Source organism: Centroberyx affinis, unplaced genomic scaffold, assembly GCF_046629955.1.
Source record: "Centroberyx affinis isolate AG114_WGS23_722 - 3 ecotype Tasmania unplaced genomic scaffold, CSIRO-AGI_Caff_v1 ptg000374l_1, whole genome shotgun sequence".
Classification (NCBI taxonomy): Eukaryota; Metazoa; Chordata; class Actinopteri; order Beryciformes; family Berycidae; genus Centroberyx; species Centroberyx affinis.
In genome coordinates, this window is record NW_027279043.1 from 247,453 (window position 1) to 269,653 (window position 22,201).

Consider the following 22,201-nt stretch of genomic DNA (forward strand, 5'->3'; position numbering starts at 1 on the left):
CAGCAACCAGCATGTATGGTTGCTCATGATTGTGTTTGAGAAGGGAAGAAGTAACAGATGGCTTAGCCTCTCTAGCTGCTCATCTGGTCAGTGGCGTGTGAATAGGTTCATGCTGAGTATCTTCAGCAGGACGGCAGAGGGGCAGATTCACCTTACAGGGAATGCATCAGAATGACACAAGACACTTCATCTGAGGAGAGGAATAATTACTTAAGATCACTGCTCAGGTGAAACGACCACACTAACTTCAGTCGTCTTTACAGGCAAACTCCTCTTGGATCAGCAGTCCTAACCCTAACCCACACATCCAGATGGTCATATTCCTCCAGTATTAGGGCTGTAACTAACAATTATTTTCATTATCAAGTAATCTATCTTTTCAATTCATTGATTAATCATTGAATCAATTAAATGTCAAAAATAATGACAAATCACAAATTACCAGGTTCCAAAATGATCTTAAAATTGCTGACCAGTAGCCAAAAAAACTATTTTACTAATTTTACAATGATATGAAATGGAGAAAAGCAAGCAAACCTTTCCATTTGTGAGGCGTTAACCAGCTTCACAAATATTTTTACTTGATAAATGACTAACAATTAATTGATTATCAAAATTTTAATCAATTAATTTTCTGTAGATCGACTAATCGATTAATCAACTAATCGCTTCAGCACTATCCAGCATTAGTCTTAGGATTTCATATCTACATCCAGTTCACTCAGGAGGAAACTTCCCACAGCAGCTGATATAACTTCAATCTAAACATGAAGCAAAGAAAATCAACGTGTAGCATTTTTTCTTTTGGATAATGTGGGTTACAGTACTTTCATGTTTTATTCAAAGTGAGCTTCTGCACATAATGCATTTAATTGCTTTCACTGAGGTTTGATGTAAGGTTGGGTTAAGCATTGTACTTAGAGGGAAACCAGGAAGAGTAATGGATATGTCCACATTTGGACCGGCTCTATTTCTGAGTGTACCATCCAGAAAATCAAAGGAGAAAGACATCCCATTCATCTCTGTGTTCACAGGAGGTTGAGATACTCAACTTTAGATAAAGCTACAGCCTCAAAATCATTATTCAGGCATGAATCTAAAAAAAAAAGTTACAAAAACTCAAGAGTCTTACCACTGATAAATCCATTGCCGCGGGTCTGGGACCTGTTGAGAGCCCCCTGCACACCAGCCTGGAAGGCCTTCCCTGGGCCAGGGTGCTGGGTGTACATGGAGTAGATGGAGCTGGCAGCGAGGGTCTGCGGCTTACTCAGACTGGAGTCTTTAGAGGAGGGCAGCTCTGGGGTGAAGGGCCTCACCGTGGCCGCAGGTGGGGCATCCTGCTTGGAGGGCAGGGGGAGCGTCTGGCTCTGAGAGGGTGGGAGGGGGCTGCGGCTCTGGGCGGCCTGCGGCTGCTGGCTGTGGGGCTTGGCTTTGGGGAAGGTGCCGGTGTTGAGGGCTGGCTTGCCGTACGGCCCGGCAGCAGGGCCTTTGGGTTTGCTGGGGACAGGCGGGGGCACCTTGACTGGGGCCTTGGCAGCAGACTGGAGAGATGAGGGGACAGAGACAGGGATAAAAGTTAGATGCCTGGGTTTATTATTGCTGATGATTAACACATCATGGCCAGGGATTTGTTCCTGTAAAGATGGTAGGATGTTTAACTCTAAAAGACTTATGGCTTTCTCATTTAATTCCAGGCTGGTCAAGGACAGCATAGATGATTAGGACATTTTGAGTAGATGCTTATTAAAATGATTTACGATAAGGGTGATTACTCAATCTGGCCACTTAAAGGAGAATACTGGTGTCATTTAGAGTTACAGCCCAATTAGTGCTGTCTTTGGGCTTGGTTTACATTTCCCCCAGTCATTTCGGCGTTTTTAAAATAGAAACTTTACGGTGTCAACCTGGCTTGACATTAACTGCTGTCCCAGCCACAAATAAGGATACATGGATGTGACAATTAAGTTTGCAAGGCAACATGTTTTGACAGTAAGCGGAGTGTAACATAATGCGTGTATTGATATGAAAACACAACTTGGGCACAATGAAATATCGAAAAAACACAAACTTTGACCCCAAAAAACCCCAAAACAAGTTATGGCTTCATGTTTGCTGTAATTGATTATCTAGCTGTTGAAGTTATTTTTCATACTGTACAAGAATGAACAGCAGCAAATGGCTTCTTCTGAAGGTAGGAAAACAAGCCCTGATATCTTCAACTTTGCTGACTATGTGCAGACACCACCAGGATTAATATAGTGAGGGGCAAACCTGACAACTGGCAAACAAAAAAAAACTAAAACACTCAGGTACACATGTGCATACAGCACTTCAAGAACAAGAGCTGATGAATGAGTAGTAGAGGAGATAGGATGTTTTATTTCCCTCTCACCTGAGCGTCCCTGACCAGGTCATCACTGCTCTGGTTCTTGCGGAGGGAGGTGGCGGGAGCCTCGGTGGGCTCAAACATGGAAAACGGACGTACCTTCCTGTCCCTCTTCAGTTCTGTCTCATCTAACCATATACAACACACACAGACAGCAATCAGTTTCATCTGTAGACCACATGTTCAGACAGAGTGATTCCATAAAAAGACAGAACAAAAGCCTCTTTGGAGGCTGTGTTATCGACAGTTAATGTTTTGGTCACAGTTATACAGTCTTGCAGTGCCGTTGCTGTGGCAAGGCTGCATGTGTGTATGTCTGTTACCTTGTTCTGCCTTGGGGCTGGAGTGAGAGGTCATTCGTGGCAGTGTTGAAGATGGACCATGACCGTTGGTGTTGGACTCTGGACCTGAAGAGCCCCACTCTGCCAGTTTGGATGACTGAAGGCCTGAGGGACAGATAGAGGAGGGGAGAGAAGATGGAAAGAAAGAGGCGGAGGGGGTGTTTGGCTATTAGTATGTACCATAGGATCTTCCATAGAAGTAAAGATAATACAAAGTATCAAAACACAAAGTGAAAACAAGCTTCAGCCGTAATCTGCCCAGATGAAAAGAAAGTTGCAAAGAACAACAGAGGGAACAATGTATTTTGTGGCAGAACAAATGACATGTGACAGTGATTTTGCTTCTTTCTTTACTCATCATTGTCTCTTTGGTTGATTGACTAATGCCCCAGCCAATAGCCTTGCATGTCTGACGGATGAGCCACAAAAGCGGGGCTTTTGGCAACTGGCAAGATTAGCATCACATTAAAGATGGTAATGTAATGACCATTTCCATCGCACTGCCTGCAGATCGTAGTTGAATGCATTCTCCCTCTCAAGAGGTGTACACACACACACACACACACACACACACTTAGCGTAAGAGACCTGATTGAGTTGGTCAGAATCCACACAGAACGTCAGTTTAACTGAAGGTTATGTGTTTGTTCCAACTGACCCATTTAGAGCGGCAGAAAGAGAGCCGAGGAAAGCTCAACAACACGGATTAACAAACAGCAGCACAACAAACAAATATGACCGAAGATCTGGCTAAGAAATGATGAAAACAATATCTAATCTTTTCATCTTTTTCAGTGGCAATCACTCACAGGATGAATATAAACACATCAAAACACACAAAGAAAACACAAAAACATGACCGTAGAGAATCTACACAGAGGATAAACACACGCACACACAAACAGAAGTGTGTACCTTTTCTCTTAGCCCGCAGCTCTTTCAGAGGCTTAAGCAAGAACATGGCTTCTGAGGAAGATGCACACGAGAGACAAGAAAACCAAAGTAGCCTTAAATATCCAGATCTCCCTTTGCTCTAGACATGCCGCTGGCTAGGCCCAGGCAGGGCCCCGCCCCCCCCGAGGGGCCACACGGAGACCAGCACAATCCCAGGAGCCTGCCTGATGCTCTGCACAACGGCCTTGCTGGAGAGGAACTGGGGATGGGTGTAAGCCAGGAGCAGATTCCTCTGCACACCCCCCCCCCCCAATCTCTCCTCTTCTTTCCATACTGCATATCGGCTCATCATGCGGAAGTAATTGCATGCAACATCATGGCAGACTGGGAAAAACCTGTTACTTTTAGTTCCTGCCTTTCTCCAGTTCTAACCACGGAATCACGGAAAAGGAAAATATGGGCTGATGAGGAGGAGAGGAAGAGAGAGCGGGAGAGGGGGGAGGGGGAGGGAGGAGGAAGGCTGGGGGGAGGGTCCCTTATGCTGTTGTTTTGTAATGACTAATTTTGGTGTCAGATCATTCATTTTTAATGATATCAAGCTCTCTGCTGGCCCACTACCCACTGGGGGATTCATTTAAGAGAGAGCGAGTGAGGGAGTTAGACTTATTGCGTAGAGGGAAGCACGAACAGCATCTCTAAATGGGATACGTCTCCACTCTGCTCCGTCATCGGTTTCACCAGGCTTCCTTTCCCTCCGTTACACAGCACACTTACTACTGTAATCTGTGGGCAGAGCGGGCCTGTAGGTACAGCATGAACAACAACAACAAAAACAGCCCCAGCTTACTCTATACCAACTCAAAAAGGAAAATACCTAGCTTTAGTTGGGAGTTGGGAGTGTAAAGAACTGTAAAACTCTTTGACTTTTAGAACAGTTACACTGTGAACAGCAAAATTGTCAGTATTAACTCTCCTTGCAGTCAGGAGTGACCTAAAAAAATAATGTGTACTCAGTTTCATGCTACTCTATTGTTGTCCATTCACTCTCTGAATGCAAGTCAACACTCAAACAAAGACTTCTTTACTACAATCAGGTCTAGTTTAGACATTGAGTATAGAGGCAGTCAACAATGAAAGTAATGGGACCTTTGTTCACGGTGGCCGGCACTCCATCCCCATCTGGTGGTAAGACCTGGCCATTACAGGGGTATTGATTTGAGATATTTGCTAATTTGCAAACGTATGGACAACTCTAGTGGAGTGTGAGGGGATGAAAAGAAGAGCACAAACACACACCATAGCAATAGTTGCAGTTAATACCATAGCTGCCTCAATCTAGGGATGTGCACAACTCCAGATTCTGGTAGTCGATTAATCTATAATTGCTGTTAGGGATAATCAATTAATCGGTGTCAGTTTTATGACCAGTGGCACTGAGCAAAGTATTTGTTATCATTGCTCAGACTGAATTTTCTTCATTCCAAGTTATATCTTAAGTCTAATTCATTTGTATTTACAGTTGTAAAACATAGGGATACCTTTAATTTCTTTCCAACAAAAACATTTATAACGGTCCGGCTAAAAGTTGAAAAGATTAAGTCAGGAAAAAACGAATCAACTAGCACATTGGATCGTCGATTATTTGGTTCTCAGGCAATTAGTTGACTAATCGATTATTTGGACACATACCTAGTTCAACCACTGCAAAACACATATCAAAAGTGCTTCAAGAAAATTCAGGCGAGTGAATAGAAGTTGCTGATGATCAGGTTCATATTTCAGCAGTTCTAGGCCACAACACACCATCCAGGATGTGGAATAACTAGCTACCTTCTGAGCTCAGGGTGACATCGTAACCAGGAGGTGTCCCAGACTCCTCTGCTCCTGCTGGGGGCAGGACAGTCCTGTCACATTTCAACTCTTAAAGAGAAAACATGGCTCCATGTGGAGGTAGACATGTGAGACCTTGTAAAGGAACAACAATGCACAGCAGTGGAGAAGAAAAAACGCACTTCTCTCTCCTTGACTAATATTCCATTTTTTTCTAGCACTTCGCCCTTACATTATTGTTCAATGGTCACAGAAATATTGTAAGGGCCTTAAAGCTGTGACCTTTGCACTCCTTACTATTTGTTGCTTGCAATACTGGTGATCTAGGTATTAAAGCTTAATTGTTGCACTGAAGTCCCCCTGGATTATCGCATCAGCTAAATGACAAAAATGTAAATGTAAAATGAGAAAAGGGAGAAAGTGAAGGCCTGCTGCTAAGTTTGGTCCCGGCTGAGACCCGGTCATGATCGGACAGCAGAAAGCTCAGTGAGAGGTGAGAGGCTGCAGGCTGCGTGTCTCATCTGGCTGCTCACCTGTGCTGGCCTTGCTCTGCGGGTCGTGGGCTGGTAGGGTGGCAGTGCCGTCTGGGTAGGCTGGTTTGACGAGCAGGTCGTGCCTCACTGGGCCTCGGGGCATGGTGGACGACTGGATGTACGGACCGACCGCCGCCACGCGAGACGGACCCGACTGCTGACCGGCTGGGCCATCAGAGGGCAGCTGGACAGCGACAGGGAGGGAGCGGGAGAGAAGAAGAGGGGTTTGTTAGAGAGGCAGGGATCTGTGAGAGTAATGGAAATATCTAGTGTCAATGGGAGTGCAATGGATGGCAGAGAGAGAATTTACTATTCAGACAGATAAAAACATGACAAAAAAGTGTGATTACAGTGATTACAAAAAAAGTGATTACAAAAAAATTGTTGCGCTCCACAGATCTGACTGGCTGAGTCCTCTACAAAGCTGTTGTAAAATACCCAATACTGCTTGAAGAAGAAAAAGTGATTATGATTATTGATTAAAGATGAAGATTTATTGAACATTTGCGTTCTTTCTTTTTTTAATACCATGGTGCATTGACACCATTATATAAAAGCAAGATGCTTCTCAAAGCTATTCAGCACTGCAGTGATTTTAGAAGAGCTAACCCACACAGCCAGTAAGACGTCTCATTAATTTGAGACTTAAATACAGAGTGCTTGAAGTTAGATGATAGTACCTTTATCATAGATACAATGGCTTAATGAAGAAACAAATGCCCTTATGCTATCCAAACCCCACATACAGCCTGATCAACTTTCACTTCAAACTCAGGCAAAGTATTCCCCAACAATCTTTCAAAATTAAACTCGCCCACTGGACGAAAACCCATCTATCACAGCTGAGGAGATTAAGACAAGCCGTGTCCCTTTAAAAGAAGATGAACTTGACTCCCATTGCCTGTCAAGAGTATGGGGAAAAATGAACAAATCCCACTGTTGTGCCGAGTCATGCTGTAGAAAACAGATTAGAGAAAGAAAGAGACACAAATGTGCAGCTCCAATACTAGGTTAGTTACCTGGAGATGAGTGTCTTTTGAAGCCCTCTCTTTACCAGGATAGCCATTCTTGAGAAAACAAAAGCACAAACATGCAACAGCAGTTCAAAATACCAAACAATCCCCTTTTACCAATCTAATATTATCCTAATCTTCTCTTGTTTCCTGAACTACGTGACTTAAGGCAGTGTGAGATGACTCTAGGCTGGCCTCTCTCAGAGCGCCTCTCTTCACTCAGTGTGGTTATACATGCTTGCTGGGTGATGTCAGACAGACCCTTGCTGTTTGGTTGGCGGAGAGAGCAGCCTGGACGGAGTGTGTCTTTGTGCTGGTGTGAAAAAGGGCCACTCATTATGATTCCAGGCAGAGTGTGGGTAAATCACCTCCTCACTGGGGCCTTTTCAGCCCTTCATCTCCAAAACACACACACACAAACACACACACACACCTTTCCCTCCTCAGCTCCTACTTCATTATATAGCAACAAGACATCAAAAGAGAAGGTGGGCTTATTCAATGATGGATTCTCCCACTTTCAGGGTGCAAGTTGTTCATTTATCTAAAAGGATTCAAGTATGGCTTCAAAAGGATATTTGAAATTTCCATTATGGCATTAATTATTTATGTACAAACATATAGGGTGCTTTAGACCTTGTAGGCCATATTTGCTTAGTACACACTGCATGCAGCATACTAAACAGGCTATTTTTCTTTATCTACAATACAGAACAAGTATTTTCTGATGACACTGAATACAAACATCTTTGTGCTCTATATTAAGAAGTTACAAATCAGCATTGAATAATAACAAATATCAACAATGTAATCTTTATGGTTAATTGGTTGAATGTTAATTTGATTAAGAGAAAGAAAGTTAACGTGGAAGGTCACCGAATCACCTTAATTATGTTTGACAGGTAGTCAACCTGATTGGGAAAGCAAAATTAGTGAAATTGCTGAATATTACAGAAGATAACGTAAATTCATTTATGTTATTTAAGAAGATGAACAAGAAAGAAAATCATCCGTCAACCATTCATTCTGATTATGTTTCTTTTTCGGCCACTCATCCCTTGCATCCTTGATTCTCCCTATGCATCAAATTCTCATTCAAACTACAGCACATTGAATATGTTAATTTCCCCTCCTCACAAACTATTTCAAAGAGGAGTTTGTTTACTCTTATTTAACAGTCCCATGGCAACTCTAGTGTTCAAAACAGCTCAAGGAGAGAGGAGAGAGGAGCAGAGGAGCAGGGAGACACCAGGCAGTGAGCTCAGAGCCAAAACATTAACACCCAGGGGGACTACGATCATAAAGTACTGGACTGGAGCTAAAGTCAACTAATATCTAGTATTTGTTTAATTGTATTCTGTTGTAAATAATAAAATGTACTCTAGAATGCCTACCCAGCTCTGATTGTTTTACAAGAAAAAGTTAGAGTAAGTTGGTTGTTTGCCTTTTCCTGTTTCTGCCAGTGCAGCCAGAAAGGATAGCATCTCCCCTGACATTCCTGCCTGTCTGCCTACACTCATTACTCCTCTCTCCCAGGAGTTGTTTCTGCCAAATGGGACTGAAGACACAGCTGAGTGAAGCGGGATCATAAACTCAGATGCAACTCTGTGCGACATGATCAAAACAATGATCAATCCCCACCAGCCATTTCAGACAGAGAGAGATCAAAGGAAGACAAAGACAGATCAGAGATCAGAGATGACTCCTTCGTGTGAGGTGGTCATTAAGTTTTCCCATACAGAGAGGATAGCAAGGTTGAGGTGCCTTACGTTGGCATGGGCCGGCTCTGAGTGCCAGGGAATCTGAGGCTTCCGGAGGTAAAGAGAGATACAGACAAACAGCCTTAGTTCTCTCTGACCACTAGGGGGAGCTCTGGGTGAAACCATTTCCATCATTTATAAGCAGATATATGAATATTAGTGTGCTGACAAATGGAGTGGCTCACATCAACAACAACAACTACGTCAACACCTTTGACAAATGTCAAAAATGACATGCATGTGTGTCCTGCATCAAAATTATGTGAGCATGTGTTTTGTGTTGTGATGTGTGTGTGTGTAAAAATACTCACAGGCAGGTTCTCTTTCTGCTGCAGTGCCGCCTTCTTCTTCCACAGTCGATCTCGGAGCTCGCTGACACGTTTGTCCATGGCAGCCACCTCCAGGTTGCGCTTGTTCAGACTCTCTCTCTGCTGCTGCAGCTTAGTGTTTTGCTCCTGGTTGAGCTTGTTCCTCAGCTGGAGAGGACAAGGTGTAAGGACAGAGGAAGACGAGAAGCAGTTCAGCATCTGTGCTTATTTAACAAATTATTGATTACCTTTGGAGTTCAATGTGGCTGTTGAACTATATTCTATACGTTTTATTACTGTAGTAGTATTGTGGGAGTGTGACACACCGTGGCCATACACATTAATGTTTACCCTGACACACACACACACACCTGCAGCTCCTTGTAAAGGCGGTCCAGTTCAGCCACGGAGCTCTGGTTGTCATGGAAGTTGTCCATCTTGCCGTTCTTGAGCATCTCCAGCTGTCGACTGAGCTCCTCCACCTTGGACACAGCCACCACCAGCTCCCTCTGCTTCTGCTGGAACAGGTTGTTCATCTGCTCAATCTCCTCCACTGGAGAGGGATGAAGAGGAGTGGGAGGAACAATTGAAACGGGTAATTGGGTAATTATTTAATAGCACTCACCTATTAAAATCACCTATATATTGAAAAAGAATAAAAAAATCCTATGCATCCGTTCATTCAACAACTCTTAGTACTTCCACCTATCCAGTCATCCATTCTCTGATCCTTCTCATGCTCACCCAGTTTGCCATTGCTGAGGCGTTTCTGCTCCACCTGGCCCTTGAGGGCCCGGACCTTCTTCAGCCGACTTTCCTGGTTCTCCACATTCTCCCGGAGGCGCTGCAGCTTCTCCTGCTCAGAGGCCTGCTGCTGCTGCCGCTGCTCCTGCTGCTTCAGGTAGCGAAGCCGCTGCTCCTGGTCAGACAAGAGAGGGGAGACGGAGAGGGAAGAGAGAGGGAAGCAGAGAGCAGAGGTCAGGGATGTAATTACACCAACACATCCCTATTAAGTTACATTTATTAGTTATCCATTTATTAGCAACTGAGGGATTTTTGTTCTTCATAAGACAGAGATACTGAGAGGAGCAAAGAAGAAATGACAGGTAGGCTATGGTGCTCCTGTTGTGGGACACAGAAGTAAAAGAACCTCTCCTGGAGACAGAGGGTGAAGGGACTGTAAAAGTGAAGTCCTGACAGGAGATGGACAAAGGAAGACGGGGAAAAACATGGGAAAGCTGCATATCATCTGAAGAGAGAGGCCTAACATAAGACTGTGCCCTTAAGCAAGGCACTGAACCACCAACTGCTCCAGTGAAGTCGCTCAGTGGCCAACAATACAAGTAAAGGGCAGTTCCCATGTGTGAGAGAGTGAATGGGTGTAACCCCTCTTCCCCTTGCAGCTACTCACCCAGGCTGTTGCTGTAAATGTATGTATTTTTAGTGAACTTGCCTAGTTGAATAAGGGGTGAGAAAACTTCCTGTGCAGCTCCAACAGCATTATGTCATTCAATCAAATCATCCAAAAGTATTGAACTACCACACAGTGTGTGATAAACACAGAGGAGACAGAGCCTCCTGATCAGGTTCCCAGACAAGTACAATACAGCCTTTATCCAGCACTGTTGCAGGTGATTTGATGGTGTGCAGGTTTGTTTACTTGGCTGTGCAAGTGTAGATGACTGCTTAAGATTACATTCCTCAGCTTGCTTTGTTATCCTCAGGCATACACATTAACAATGTTTGGATCGGCATGCAACTCAGCTTGAGTGGCTAAAGGACACAAACCAGGTGCACCCTACAGGCTATATTCAACAAGGGAGAAGGAGAGAGCCAGAAAGAGAGAGAGATTGCTCTCTATGAAGAAATGTTTTCTGGTTTATAGACAAAAGTGAAACAGGATTTTAAAATAATCTAAATACGTCCGGATCAGCAGAACGGACAGAACATTTTAAGGTGCCACTGCAAGAACTGAAAAAAAGAACACATTGGAAGAAAAAAGGACCAGCCAAAGACTGAATTATATCACTCCTGCTTTATGTCAAATGTCTTTCTTGCCATTGGCAATAAATCCCGAGCCTAGCAAGAAATAAAGCCTGAGTTTAGCAAGAGGACAGAGATTTAGGAACACAAGAACAGTTGGATGGTCACAGTAAGGCAGCCAGTTCTCCCAGTGACGACTCCAGGCTTCTCAAATAACAAAGACTGCACCTGCAGCTATCCACAATTCATTTCACCTGCTCTTAAACTCTGTCTACCTCACCCTCCATATGCACTCCATCTTCATTTCCAGAAGTGCGCTGGTTCTGCCTCAATACCTTTGTTGTGTGTACCGTGTCCCCACTTTCTCCCCGTCACCCACCCTTTAATCTTCCCCTCTCCTCTGCTGCCTTTTACTTTCATCTCCATCTCTTTTAACCTCTTCCTATCTCGCATCCACCCTTCTCTCTGCCAATTCCTGTCTCCTCTTTCATCTGCCTCTTCCTCTCTCTGTACCTTGGAAGCCAGTAGTTGTTGTTGAGCGTCTATCTGCTGCTGCTGTCTGGCAGCCATCTCTTGCAGCTCGGCCAGGGTCATGTCCATCCGGGGAGTCGCCACCTGGGCAGGGACAAACAGATAGAGGGACAGAGAGAGTCGGCATAAATACACATAGACACACCAACACACATGCATCCTTGTATTATAGAAGTTGAGGGACAGTGTCCTGTGGAACATCAAACTGCCTTGAACTGTCGCTTCAAACTTGGTTTGATTTTGGGAGTGTCAGAGTACCAGTACGGCTGTTTTTTGTGGTTTCAGGAGCCGCAGTGCAAAAAGAAAAGGGTAAAATAATGTTTTTTTTCTCCAGGAGGCGACATTCTTGACTTTATAATTATCTAAATTGGCATGTCCATGTTATAATGCATATTTTTTTATTACTTTCTAATTCGCAGTCATACATTACTGGGAATTTTTGGATTTTGTTAATTAGTTCCCTTCGGCAGCTCATCTAGTCGGCTAGTTCGTCAAGTTTTGTAGAACAGATAGACTATATGCCAGGTTATAGAATTAATGTCATGCTAAAATATATTACATACATTGCGGTGGCCAAGTACAAATGCCAGTATCTTGGCGCTGACGCTTTACATCTCCCACCTGCATCTCCCATGCTGCATTGCAGTGTCAAACAAGGTGCGTCAAATAACTTGCATCAAAAGTCACATCGAGTGCGTTTAGGCCAGTAAATAACCCTCACAAAGTGAAAACATTTCCTGGTCTTTTGTTCTTGTGGGGACATCGGGACACGATTAAAAACATAGCATACTACTTGAAACTACTTGAATAACATAACTAGCCGACATAATACTAATATATGAAACCCAGTGTATGGAAAATTTGTCTTTGTATAAATGCATTTAAAAAAAAAATCCCCATTCCAAATCACATATGAGAACATGGAATTTGTTGAGTGAGTAACCAAACTTGTTTTCCTCTCTCTTGCTCCTAATCTTTCAACACTCTTTTGTTCTCCCATGAAGAGCAGGAAAACACAACAGTATAAAACAGTGAGTCTTGCAGAGAAGTAAGCCAGACACAGCAACAAGTGCTGAGAGGATATGACTGATAACTCATGTGTCCCTACAAATGCATTCTTCATCTGTGTTAATATAATTTGAATCCCAAGTTAGTCTTAAAGTTACTTCCTGATGGTCTTTTAAAAAAACAGCCAATAATTATTTAGATGTAATGGCATAGCATAACAATTGCATTTTTATAGACACAGGCATTTTCATGTTATCAAAAATTAGATATTCGTCATTTGTATACAATCTTATAAATGTTTGCTGGCATGAAAGAGAGGTTTTATCGCTGTGCAAATAAATATTGAACTTAAATAGTAACATGATACCATTGTCTGTATTTTTTTAATATTGAGCAACAAGTGAGTATAATTTTGTTTCAAAATGGCTTCATATGACTAAAAAGAAGACATAGGAACTTACCCCATTCTCCATCCTTCTGTCCGGAGGGCCCTTTACTCCGTTTCTCTTGGGCTCGGAGCCTCTTGACCCTCCTGAATAACCAACAACACGAAACAAGACCCAGTCAGACATCACACACTACTGCAGAGCTGCATCAAAGGTGACTGCTGCTTTTTAGTCCAAACTAAGAAACACTTGGGAAAACTGTTTGCCTTATCAGACAGCTGTGAAAAATGATAGGAACTTCCTCTTTCTCTTTGCCTGTCACTCTCTCTCTTTCTCCCCCTCTCTCTATCCCTCTGACCAACAACCACACACACTTAGGTGTATGCCGTTCTTTAGGTTTGCTCCAGTGGAGGGTATAGGTCAATGGGATGTTAGGCAAATGCAGACTGGCTAGTGCTGAATGAGCTAAGCCCCTTCGGGAAACAAGAGGGATCAGTGTTGCTTTGTGACTTGCAATAATCTCAGGATTTAACCTAATACACAACGTTCTGTGGGCGGGTCCCATAAATGTGTGTGTGTGTGCTTGTCTGTGTACACGAGTGCACATATATCCATCCATGCCATTGGCGTTTGACAGCTAGGGGGTCTTAGGGAGCTGGCGAACCAGATCCCATCTTTAAAGCGCTGGCCCATGACCAAAGCCCTTTAGCTTATATAATGGTTTTGGATGACCCTTGACATATGTATGTTAAATACATGGACTGCCTCAGTGTCAGTGAGGCAGACAAGACCATGCTAAGCCTACAGAAGACAAATACAGTATGAAAACACTTTGCTAGCTCCACACAGTAAAGAACAAAACCTGGTGAGGAAGAACATGCTTCAGGGAAATGAGAACATCCAGCATGATGTCTACCTAATTGACTGCAATACATGTGAGGTATACAGGCTAGCACCAACTGTGCCCACTTTTAATAACAATAAGTTAACACACAACTGTGTTACAAACACTGAGCTGAGCTAACAGTGTGGGAAAACAAGAGCAGGCTAAGATAACAGGAAGGGAAAACAGCCATCTAATCCCTGTGCCAGACTCAAGCTGTGAGGGGTAAGAGGGCTTAGTTACGCAACTGAGAGGATAGTGCACGACCGTAATACTAGAGTTTTCTGTGTTCCTAAGAAAACTGAAAAGTAACAGGCTTATGACGACGTGACTGGGACACCCTGCCTTCCAGCCAGGCCTCCAACATTAGGGCTAAATAAGGCTTGTCCAGGGATTTGAAGCCTGCTAATATAAATCCATGCCTGGATCAGGGGAGTCTTAGAATACATTTTCCAAACCTTTGTATTGTAGGGAGAAGGAGAGACAATCTGGTTCTTTCTCAACTTCAAAACGGGTTGTTATGTAAAATGCTTTTCATAACGGCTTACTTGGAGCAAGGATGTGTGTAATGTCTAGAGGTTACGGGCATTTTACTAAGTGGGTGTCAAATGTCATTTCTCTGAGGACAGCCCTTTCCCAAGCCACAGCTCTTATGTAAGAGGAGTGTTCCTGCCTTCAACCATGGAAATCCTTGCTACTGTTTCATTATCAGGCGTGTGTGACGGTTGGTGTGTGTGCACGTACGTACATGGAGGTGGACACTCACCTGATTCCCTGCTGGGGGCTCGGTCGTGACGCAGGAAGAAGCGCACCTCAGCCCTGTGCTGTCCCCATCGCTGGAGCACATCCAGCATCCTCTCCCCCTCGCCTACAGGTCGCTCTGCAGAGGGAACACATAATACCAGGTCAGCCGTTAGACCAGGAGGTGAAAACACATACCCATGGGCTCAAGAAATTTACAAGTACACTAGACAGGAGAGGGAGAAATAAACCACAAAGTAAACGTATTATTACCTTATTTAAGGATTAAAACACTTGACAATATCAATGCCTGTGAAGTGTTTGTGTGTGTGGCGCTTGCTTTGTGAATCCTGTCCAACCACAATAGCCTGACTCTGCTGGCCTACATGCAGAGGAGATTCATTTCAACAGGACATCCGCCGTCTAGTTGATCTTCCTGAGGAATGACCTCGGGGAAACAACTGTGATGTGTTGTCAATTATTCCGGCTGGTGCTGAGCCAAAGAGCTCATCATTCATTCTTCTAACTCTTTTCTGCAACCTCCTTACAACCGTTTCATTATATAAATGGACCGACATATTACAGTCGAGTGGAGGTCAATGAAACTGAACATTTACAATGGCATGACTACACAACAAATTAATAGGCACTGTAAGATAGAGATTATAATAGATTTATATCTTATTTTGATGCAGAACATGGTTATGTTATTTTCAAGGACAGTCAGTTGAATGTCGTCTGCAGTGAGAGTGCAAAATGAGACAATCTTTTCAGCAGTAAGCAGTCTCTTTTCAGGCTACTTGTGGAAGTACTCAAACACAATAATTGGCACTCTTTTCACTCTCTTACGGCAGCATTACCATGGAAACGGCTACGAAGCCTGGGTCCTTGAGCTCTGATTGAGAATACTTCCTGACTCTCGGGGAGATTCAAAAATGGGGAAGGCATGAAACCTTAAGCCCCCCACCCCCCTCCCACCTGAGAGATCTGGGAGATGTCTGTGTGCTTGTGTTTGTTAGAGGGATTATACACTCTACTTCATTTGCATTGCAGACCCACAAGACAGCCAAAGATTAGCCCGTCAAAAAGAAATCACCAAGCATGTTGGCTATAGAACCAGTCCCCATATATCTTCTACTTCAAAAAAGTGATCTCACTGTAATTAAAGGGGAGGGGTGAGGGAAGAAGACAAATAAGTGTCTGTGCACTACCTCTTGTCCCTTGTCATACAGCCCTATTACACAGGCAAAATAGCTTGTGATTTAAAATCTGATGTTGTGTAGATGGAAGATAGAAAATGAGCAAGCTAGCGCCGCCACTCACCAGATCCACGCCACATCTCGGCCAGGTGGCAGTCCGTCTCTCCCGGCTCCTTGCACAGCTCCACCACGTCCCGGCACAGCGTCTCCGGGGTAACGGGCACCTCGGTAAAATGCTGGTCATTGTTACTGAGGTACACTGTCAGGAACATCTGGAGGTGGAGAGAGAGGAGGGAGAGGAGGGGGGAGTGGGCATATTAGACAGAGGAAGGAAAAACCAACATGAGATAGAGGCTCCTGATGGCCTTGGTGGAAACAGAGTGTACACTGTAATTCTCTGTAATTGGTGTCTAATTTCCCTGTGTGTGTGTGTGTGTGCGTGCGTGTGTGTGTGTTTCACTGATATCAGTCTCTGTCCCACCCCTCATTCCTCTATGTCAACAGAGAAACCAGAGGCCGTCTCCCAGCATTCCATTCCACCCTGAGCCGTCTACTGCTAACTAGCGCTGTCACCACTGTGAGAGACCCCCCCCCCTCACCCCGAGCCTCCAACACACACACACACACACACACACACACACACACACACATATTAAATACCCCTGTCAAGCACTCTGAAGGAGCAAGACACTGAGGACTCTGTCTGGAGAAGCTGGATCTGAGTGTCTGTGTCTGACTGACAGATGGTTGAGACTGGCTTATGGCTATCTAAAAAGGAATGGACTATCTCAATGAGGCTGTCACTGATATAAGTGGAATGTGAAAACCTTCAACCATGACTAAATCAAGTAGAAAGATTAACTGTCTAACAGCTAGCATCCTTAATGCTAGAATTCCTGTCACATTATGTACTGACAGTGGCTATGACAGCCAGTATATTCCTTAAAAAAAAAACGATCAACCGATTCAATCATAACAAACATAAAAAAAAAATTCTCAAATCAGTACATGAAGATTTCTGTGGGATTTGATGAATCTTGACAATTAGCTAGGCATCAGGAGTCAAATTTAATAAAAGAAAGTATGTCTTGTACACATGGGCCTTCAAAGGCAATTTAAAAATGCACATCTGGGAGTGAAGACTCGTATTCGGCCCTACATGATTCTCTAAAAGCTAGACAAACCCTGACACTGAAAGCTAAAATCCTGTCTGTGTGTTGTCACAGATGTGCGCTTAAGAGGCTTTTAGGGCCCTGCTGGAATATGCTCCATGCTGTAATCTGATCATCAGTTTGGAATGACAGCTTCGATAAGGCTGTAATAAAACCAATATTATACCACAGGTGCCCTGGGGCATGGCATGACCTGAACTTACTGAACCTTTTCTATCTGTGCCAGACTTTGGCATAGTATGACATCTTCAATGGAGTCGCAAGAGAGCAAGAGATCAAGAACAGCCCAAGAACTAGAATAAAATGTAAAGAGCAGAATCATCAGAATCATTGTTAGAATATTGTTGTTGTTCCCCTCTCTCAGTGTGCCAAACCCCCAGGATGGACTGTCAGATTTGTTATTCTCAATATGTCGGCGTGAATGGCCATGCCTACAGGGGCTATGCTGGGAACATCAGGTCAGCGGGGTCACAGGCACAAAGGGCCGAGGGGGCCGAGCAGCAGAGCAGCTGCAGCCCTGACGGGAAAACAAAGGTAGTCGGAGGGGTTTTAGAGCTGTGGGGTGCAGTGAGCAAAAGCGCAATACTCTCAAGCTACATGCCTTTATCCCTTTTATTCTTCAAAATGTAGCTTACTGAGTGAGTGGGCAGGTGAAAAGTTTCCCCCAAAAATCTCCTTGGCAACAGATGCAGCCAGAAAGGTCTGTATTTCCAATGTGATGAGGTGAAGGTGGGAGCGAGGGGTGGGGTGGTCTGACTCAGAGGGTCTGACTCAACCAACTGCTTTGTTCCATAGGAATGCAAATTAATGACCCCCCCCTAACCCCACCCCCCAAATGGAGCAAATGAGCAGTGAGTCATCCTGGTCAGTAATATACAGTACAGAAAGCTGTAAATAGATGTCGTCCCTGTTCCACTGGTTCTTGTCACTAGCCATGCAAGACCACCCCAGAGAACAAAGACCACAGATCTGGATCAACCAAGATCTCTCCTTTCTGTCCCCTAATCAGAGTAGTTTTACTGTACTTTGTATGTAGTTGAGAACTAAATTAATATGACAGTCGCCAACGTGAAAGGCGCAGTCAAAAAACAAGCCATCAATTTCATACAGGAATAAAATGCTCTTCAAATCTGACTTCAGTGAAGGATTCCAGAAAAGTAATTTAGAGATCAGTGCAGGGCGGCTGACATCATCACAACTTCCCAGCAATGCAGGACATCCAAATGACCCTGTAAATATTTGGAGAGTGAAAGAGAGACAGCAGAGCGAGTGCAGGGGTGAGGGGTAGGGCGGCTGCAAGAGAGGAAAAGAGAGAGAGGGAAGACAGCAAATTAAGGGGAGGAGGATGGAGTCTTGGGGGTGGCAAAGCCTATGTGAAAGGCCCATTCTCTTCAGCACTAAAGTTAATGATCCAGGGCTGCCACTGGCCACTCCTAGCCTCCATCTAGATGAGTTAGCACTTTGCTGCGTTTGCTGCTGACCTTCATCCACCTCCTGCACGCTCTCGCTGGCTTGCTCCACACACATAAACCACCCTGCATGCGAGATACCAGAATACATTATCAGAAAAGAGTGTGTGTGTGTGTTTGGGGGGCTGGGGGAAAGGGATAGTAAAATGCCTAATTTTGACATTAGGCTATATCCTAGCCTACAATCGGTTACTTAAGCTAATGGCTAGCGCATCGGGCCAATTTACATTTTGCTACAACTGTAGATGATTCACTCTGACACACATCTCTGCATATCAATATTGCTTGGGGGCAAATATTCAAGCTGCAGAACCACATCTGCGAGCTTGATGAAGGGGAAAGTAACTGCCTACAGTTGGGTCCACCTAGACAGAGACAGGTGAGTACAATACCCCGAGACTCGGCTTTCTCTTAGGCAAGCAACTCCAGAGTGCATTAAATATTCATAGATAGCACACTGAGGGAAATTAAACAGCTCAATAACAACCTGATAGGCCTGTTTCATAGGAACAAAGCAGAACAAACAAACAAACTGTAGAGCTACAGCTAGCCACCTTACAAAACCAGGGACCTGAACACATTTGGCTTTTACATAACTAAGTTTGTCGGAAATGTGGTGCACTTGGCTTACGTCTATCAGAGTGAATGAAAGAAGCAACTGCTGAATCGCACTTCCTTCCTACCTGCGACAGGGCAAGGCGATTGCCCTGGGGAAAGAGGAGGGAACGTGCTGCACCATAGCGATACATTTCTAATTCCATCACAGCATCAGCTAGGTGAAAGCTACTGAGGCGCTGTGTCCCAGGCTTTGGGACAAAGTGTGACAGCTTAGAGCATACTCACAATACAGACAGTGCAAAGAATGTGGCTGTGAGTACTGTAGCCTGAGCTGTAGAGAACCTCAAAGCAGAGCAGCTATAAGGCTGGGTCACTGGGGCTATATCTCAGGGATTAAGATAATCCTCCATATAAAAATATAACCTCGCACTAGACTACTGACTCAGTCTTACAATAGTAACCTTGAACTCAATAGCCTGGGGCTAGGCTACAGGCACTATGTCTGTAGTTTTGAGACTAGAGAATATCCTTGTGAGTAACCTTCAACAGGTAAGGAGTCAATTTCTTACAATAGCAAAAACAGTGTTATCAAAGCAACTGCATACATCTTGTGTCTATACCAGTAGTTCTCAAGCATGTGTCATCAGTATGCAAGTTTTCATTCCAATCAAACACAACACCAGCTGATTTTACTGATTAGTTCCTGGCTGAAGGTATGCAAATCGGTTAAATCAGCTACTAGTGTAGTGATTGGTTGGAAGGAAAACCTGCATCCTCTTGTGCCTTGATGGCACATGCTGAGAACCATTGGTCTAGACACAGTAACACAGACAGGAGTGTGTGTGTCTCAGAGATGAAAGGCAGCAACATCAAACCCTCAGACAACAGACACTGTAAGAGCACATCTAAGAGGAAGAGAGTGGCTGCAGCTGACAGCACTACCTTGACCTGCCCTGTCGAAAAGGACCTAGGGGTTGAGAAAGAGATAAACAGACAAAGAGAAACACAGACATAAGGGTTCATGCAGGTTACTGCAGGCAAACAGGCTTACTTAGAAAGCTCCTGTGTCTATCCTGCCTGAAGTTGAACAAGCCCCGATCCTCCTAGGAGGGCCATTCTATGCCAGATCTACTGACTATAACTGGCACAAACACCCAACTGCCCATAAGATCCTGATTAGACCCTTTATATCCTAATTTAGCTCCCTTCTCCCACACCATAGGCCTCAGTAGATGCCACTGATTGCTCTTGACTATGTGTCCCATGCTTAGCAGCCAGAAAGAAAGTAGGCCTATGGGGAACAGGCTTTTCAGGCCTCTCTGGTTGTTTAGGCAGAGGACTGAGATGACTAGAGTTTAAAGGTCAACATTTTACACACAGCCAATTACAGGAAGGAGCACTGTATGTGTGTGTGGCATTCCCACTGAGCAGAATAATGATCAGATAAGGTTCACGTGCACTCCAGCACAGGAGTGGTGCCGCACATAAGCAGAGAGCAGTTGGTAGAGAATTGTTGGCTTAAAGCCCCTGCGGGTAGAATATTTACCTCTCAAATTAAGTTTGATAGCAAAGTATAATGGCTGTAGAAAAGAGACCATCACATGAAAATTGCTTTGTTCTTATTGTGTTGCTGTATATGTTTATTCTATACGTCTCCGGGTACAATTTGCAGTGAACCAAAACAAGAAGATGATGATTTCACTCTACTAACACCAGTACAAATGCTGTACAGTCCCATGGCACCTAGCTAGGTGTGCAGTGTCAAGTGTCACTCCAGTCCTGGAATAATCAGAATAACCACATCATTCACCCAATGTATTGTCAAGAAGAATGTATCCACTCTACTATATTGCTACGCTCCAGTAGGTTAGCTGTATTCAGTTGCCTGTGTGCCAAAATGTTTCCTTAGCCTTGGGCAAAGCTAATAAATTCCACACCTATAACGCCAAGCTGCTCTGCTAGCTCAATGTAGTTGTAACCAAAATACTCGCTGGCAATACGCATTTGTCTTCTCTCTGCAGAGGTGGGGAACAAGTGGTGAGTTGTCTTTGCGATAGTGATGTAAAACAGTACCACTGGGGATTCAAGGGGTCACCAAAGTCATTAAGTTTCAAATTCTACTGATAGCAACTTTGCAGATGCACTGGAATAGACTGAATTAAAATCATAAACAAGTTAGAGGAGTGAGCCATTGTTGATGTTGCTTCTGAGAAATTATAATAAAGTCAACTTCACATGGGCCTAATAGCATTTCAATCCCAATGTCCCTCCTTGAGAAGCAATAGCCCATTCTCTCCTTGTGAGGGTCAAGTCCTCTGCATTAGTCTCTGGAGATCTTTGTACAAACTCAATTGCTCTCTTATTAAGTTAAAGAGTGTTCAAAACTGACTGCCACTGCAGTTTCCTATCTCCAGGAATAAACAGAGTACAAGGGGTTGTAATGGAATTACTCTGCAGTATCAGGGTACTAACAAATGAAAGCCCATTCCATCATAGGGAATAAACATCAATACAGCTATAAAGATCCATGCTGACCTTGAAGGAATTTTATAATCCTGGTTTGGCGGTGACTGGAAAAACTGCAGTAAGAGATCCTGAAATGGGCTGGTGTGCCCTGTTACTAATGAGTGTTTCCTACTCAAATCAGTTTTCAAAGTACTTGTACCTTGCATGTTGGTCAACAATGTTTCTGTTTAATAACAACAAAACAAATAGTGTAGAATCTGACTCCAGAGAGCCTTATGCTATATCTCCTTTCTCCTCTGTGATAAAGACCAAGCCATCCATTTTACATTTACAGTTTAGCGATTTAGCTGACACCCTTATCCAGAGTGCAGTAGAATAAGATTAAATTCCTAGATTATAAATATTACAAGCAACCAATAGTAAAGAGCGCAGGGGCCAGAGCCATAATGCCCTGACAATATTTGTGTGACCTTAGAATGGCCATGTAAGAGATAAGTGACAAGACAAGAAAAAGAAGAGCTAAGGAGAGAAGTAGAAAGAAGTTTTCCCAAGATAAGATAAAATAGCATGCTTGACATTAAGTATTGATAGAAACAGGGGCCTTATTTATTTATGATACAATTTCACATGGGAAATTTTTTAAACAGCATTAAGATCATGTATAAACCTTTGATGATTTCTAGAGGCATAAAGCACAATATTATACATTCAAATGTTTGATCCGATGAAGACTGTGATAT

At 43.8% G+C, this 22,201-nt stretch overlaps 1 protein-coding gene across 2 annotated transcripts in view; it reads right to left on the bottom strand.

Annotated features, from left to right (window-relative positions):
* LOC139641460 (apoptosis-stimulating of p53 protein 2-like) overlaps positions 1 to 22,201 on the bottom strand; it is a 33,416-nt gene that overhangs the window by 5,923 nt on the left and 5,292 nt on the right. Inside the window, exons 3-15 of one of the 2 annotated variants that reach the window (XM_071515869.1) lie at positions 15,921 to 16,068; positions 14,623 to 14,736; positions 13,049 to 13,119; positions 11,562 to 11,663; positions 9,810 to 9,984; positions 9,437 to 9,618; positions 9,069 to 9,233; positions 8,767 to 8,805; positions 7,004 to 7,051; positions 5,985 to 6,168; positions 2,710 to 2,832; positions 2,393 to 2,514; positions 1,133 to 1,541 (exon numbers count right to left, since the gene is read on the bottom strand). In XM_071515869.1, the coding sequence (XP_071371970.1) occupies positions 1,133 to 1,541; positions 2,393 to 2,514; positions 2,710 to 2,832; positions 5,985 to 6,168; positions 7,004 to 7,051; positions 8,767 to 8,805; positions 9,069 to 9,233; positions 9,437 to 9,618; positions 9,810 to 9,984; positions 11,562 to 11,663; positions 13,049 to 13,119; positions 14,623 to 14,736; positions 15,921 to 16,068 (1,882 nt within the window). The remainder of the gene's footprint in view (positions 1 to 1,132; positions 1,542 to 2,392; positions 2,515 to 2,709; positions 2,833 to 5,984; positions 6,169 to 7,003; positions 7,052 to 8,766; positions 8,806 to 9,068; positions 9,234 to 9,436; positions 9,619 to 9,809; positions 9,985 to 11,561; positions 11,664 to 13,048; positions 13,120 to 14,622; positions 14,737 to 15,920; positions 16,069 to 22,201) is intronic. The other variant, XM_071515870.1, reaches the window with a different exon arrangement.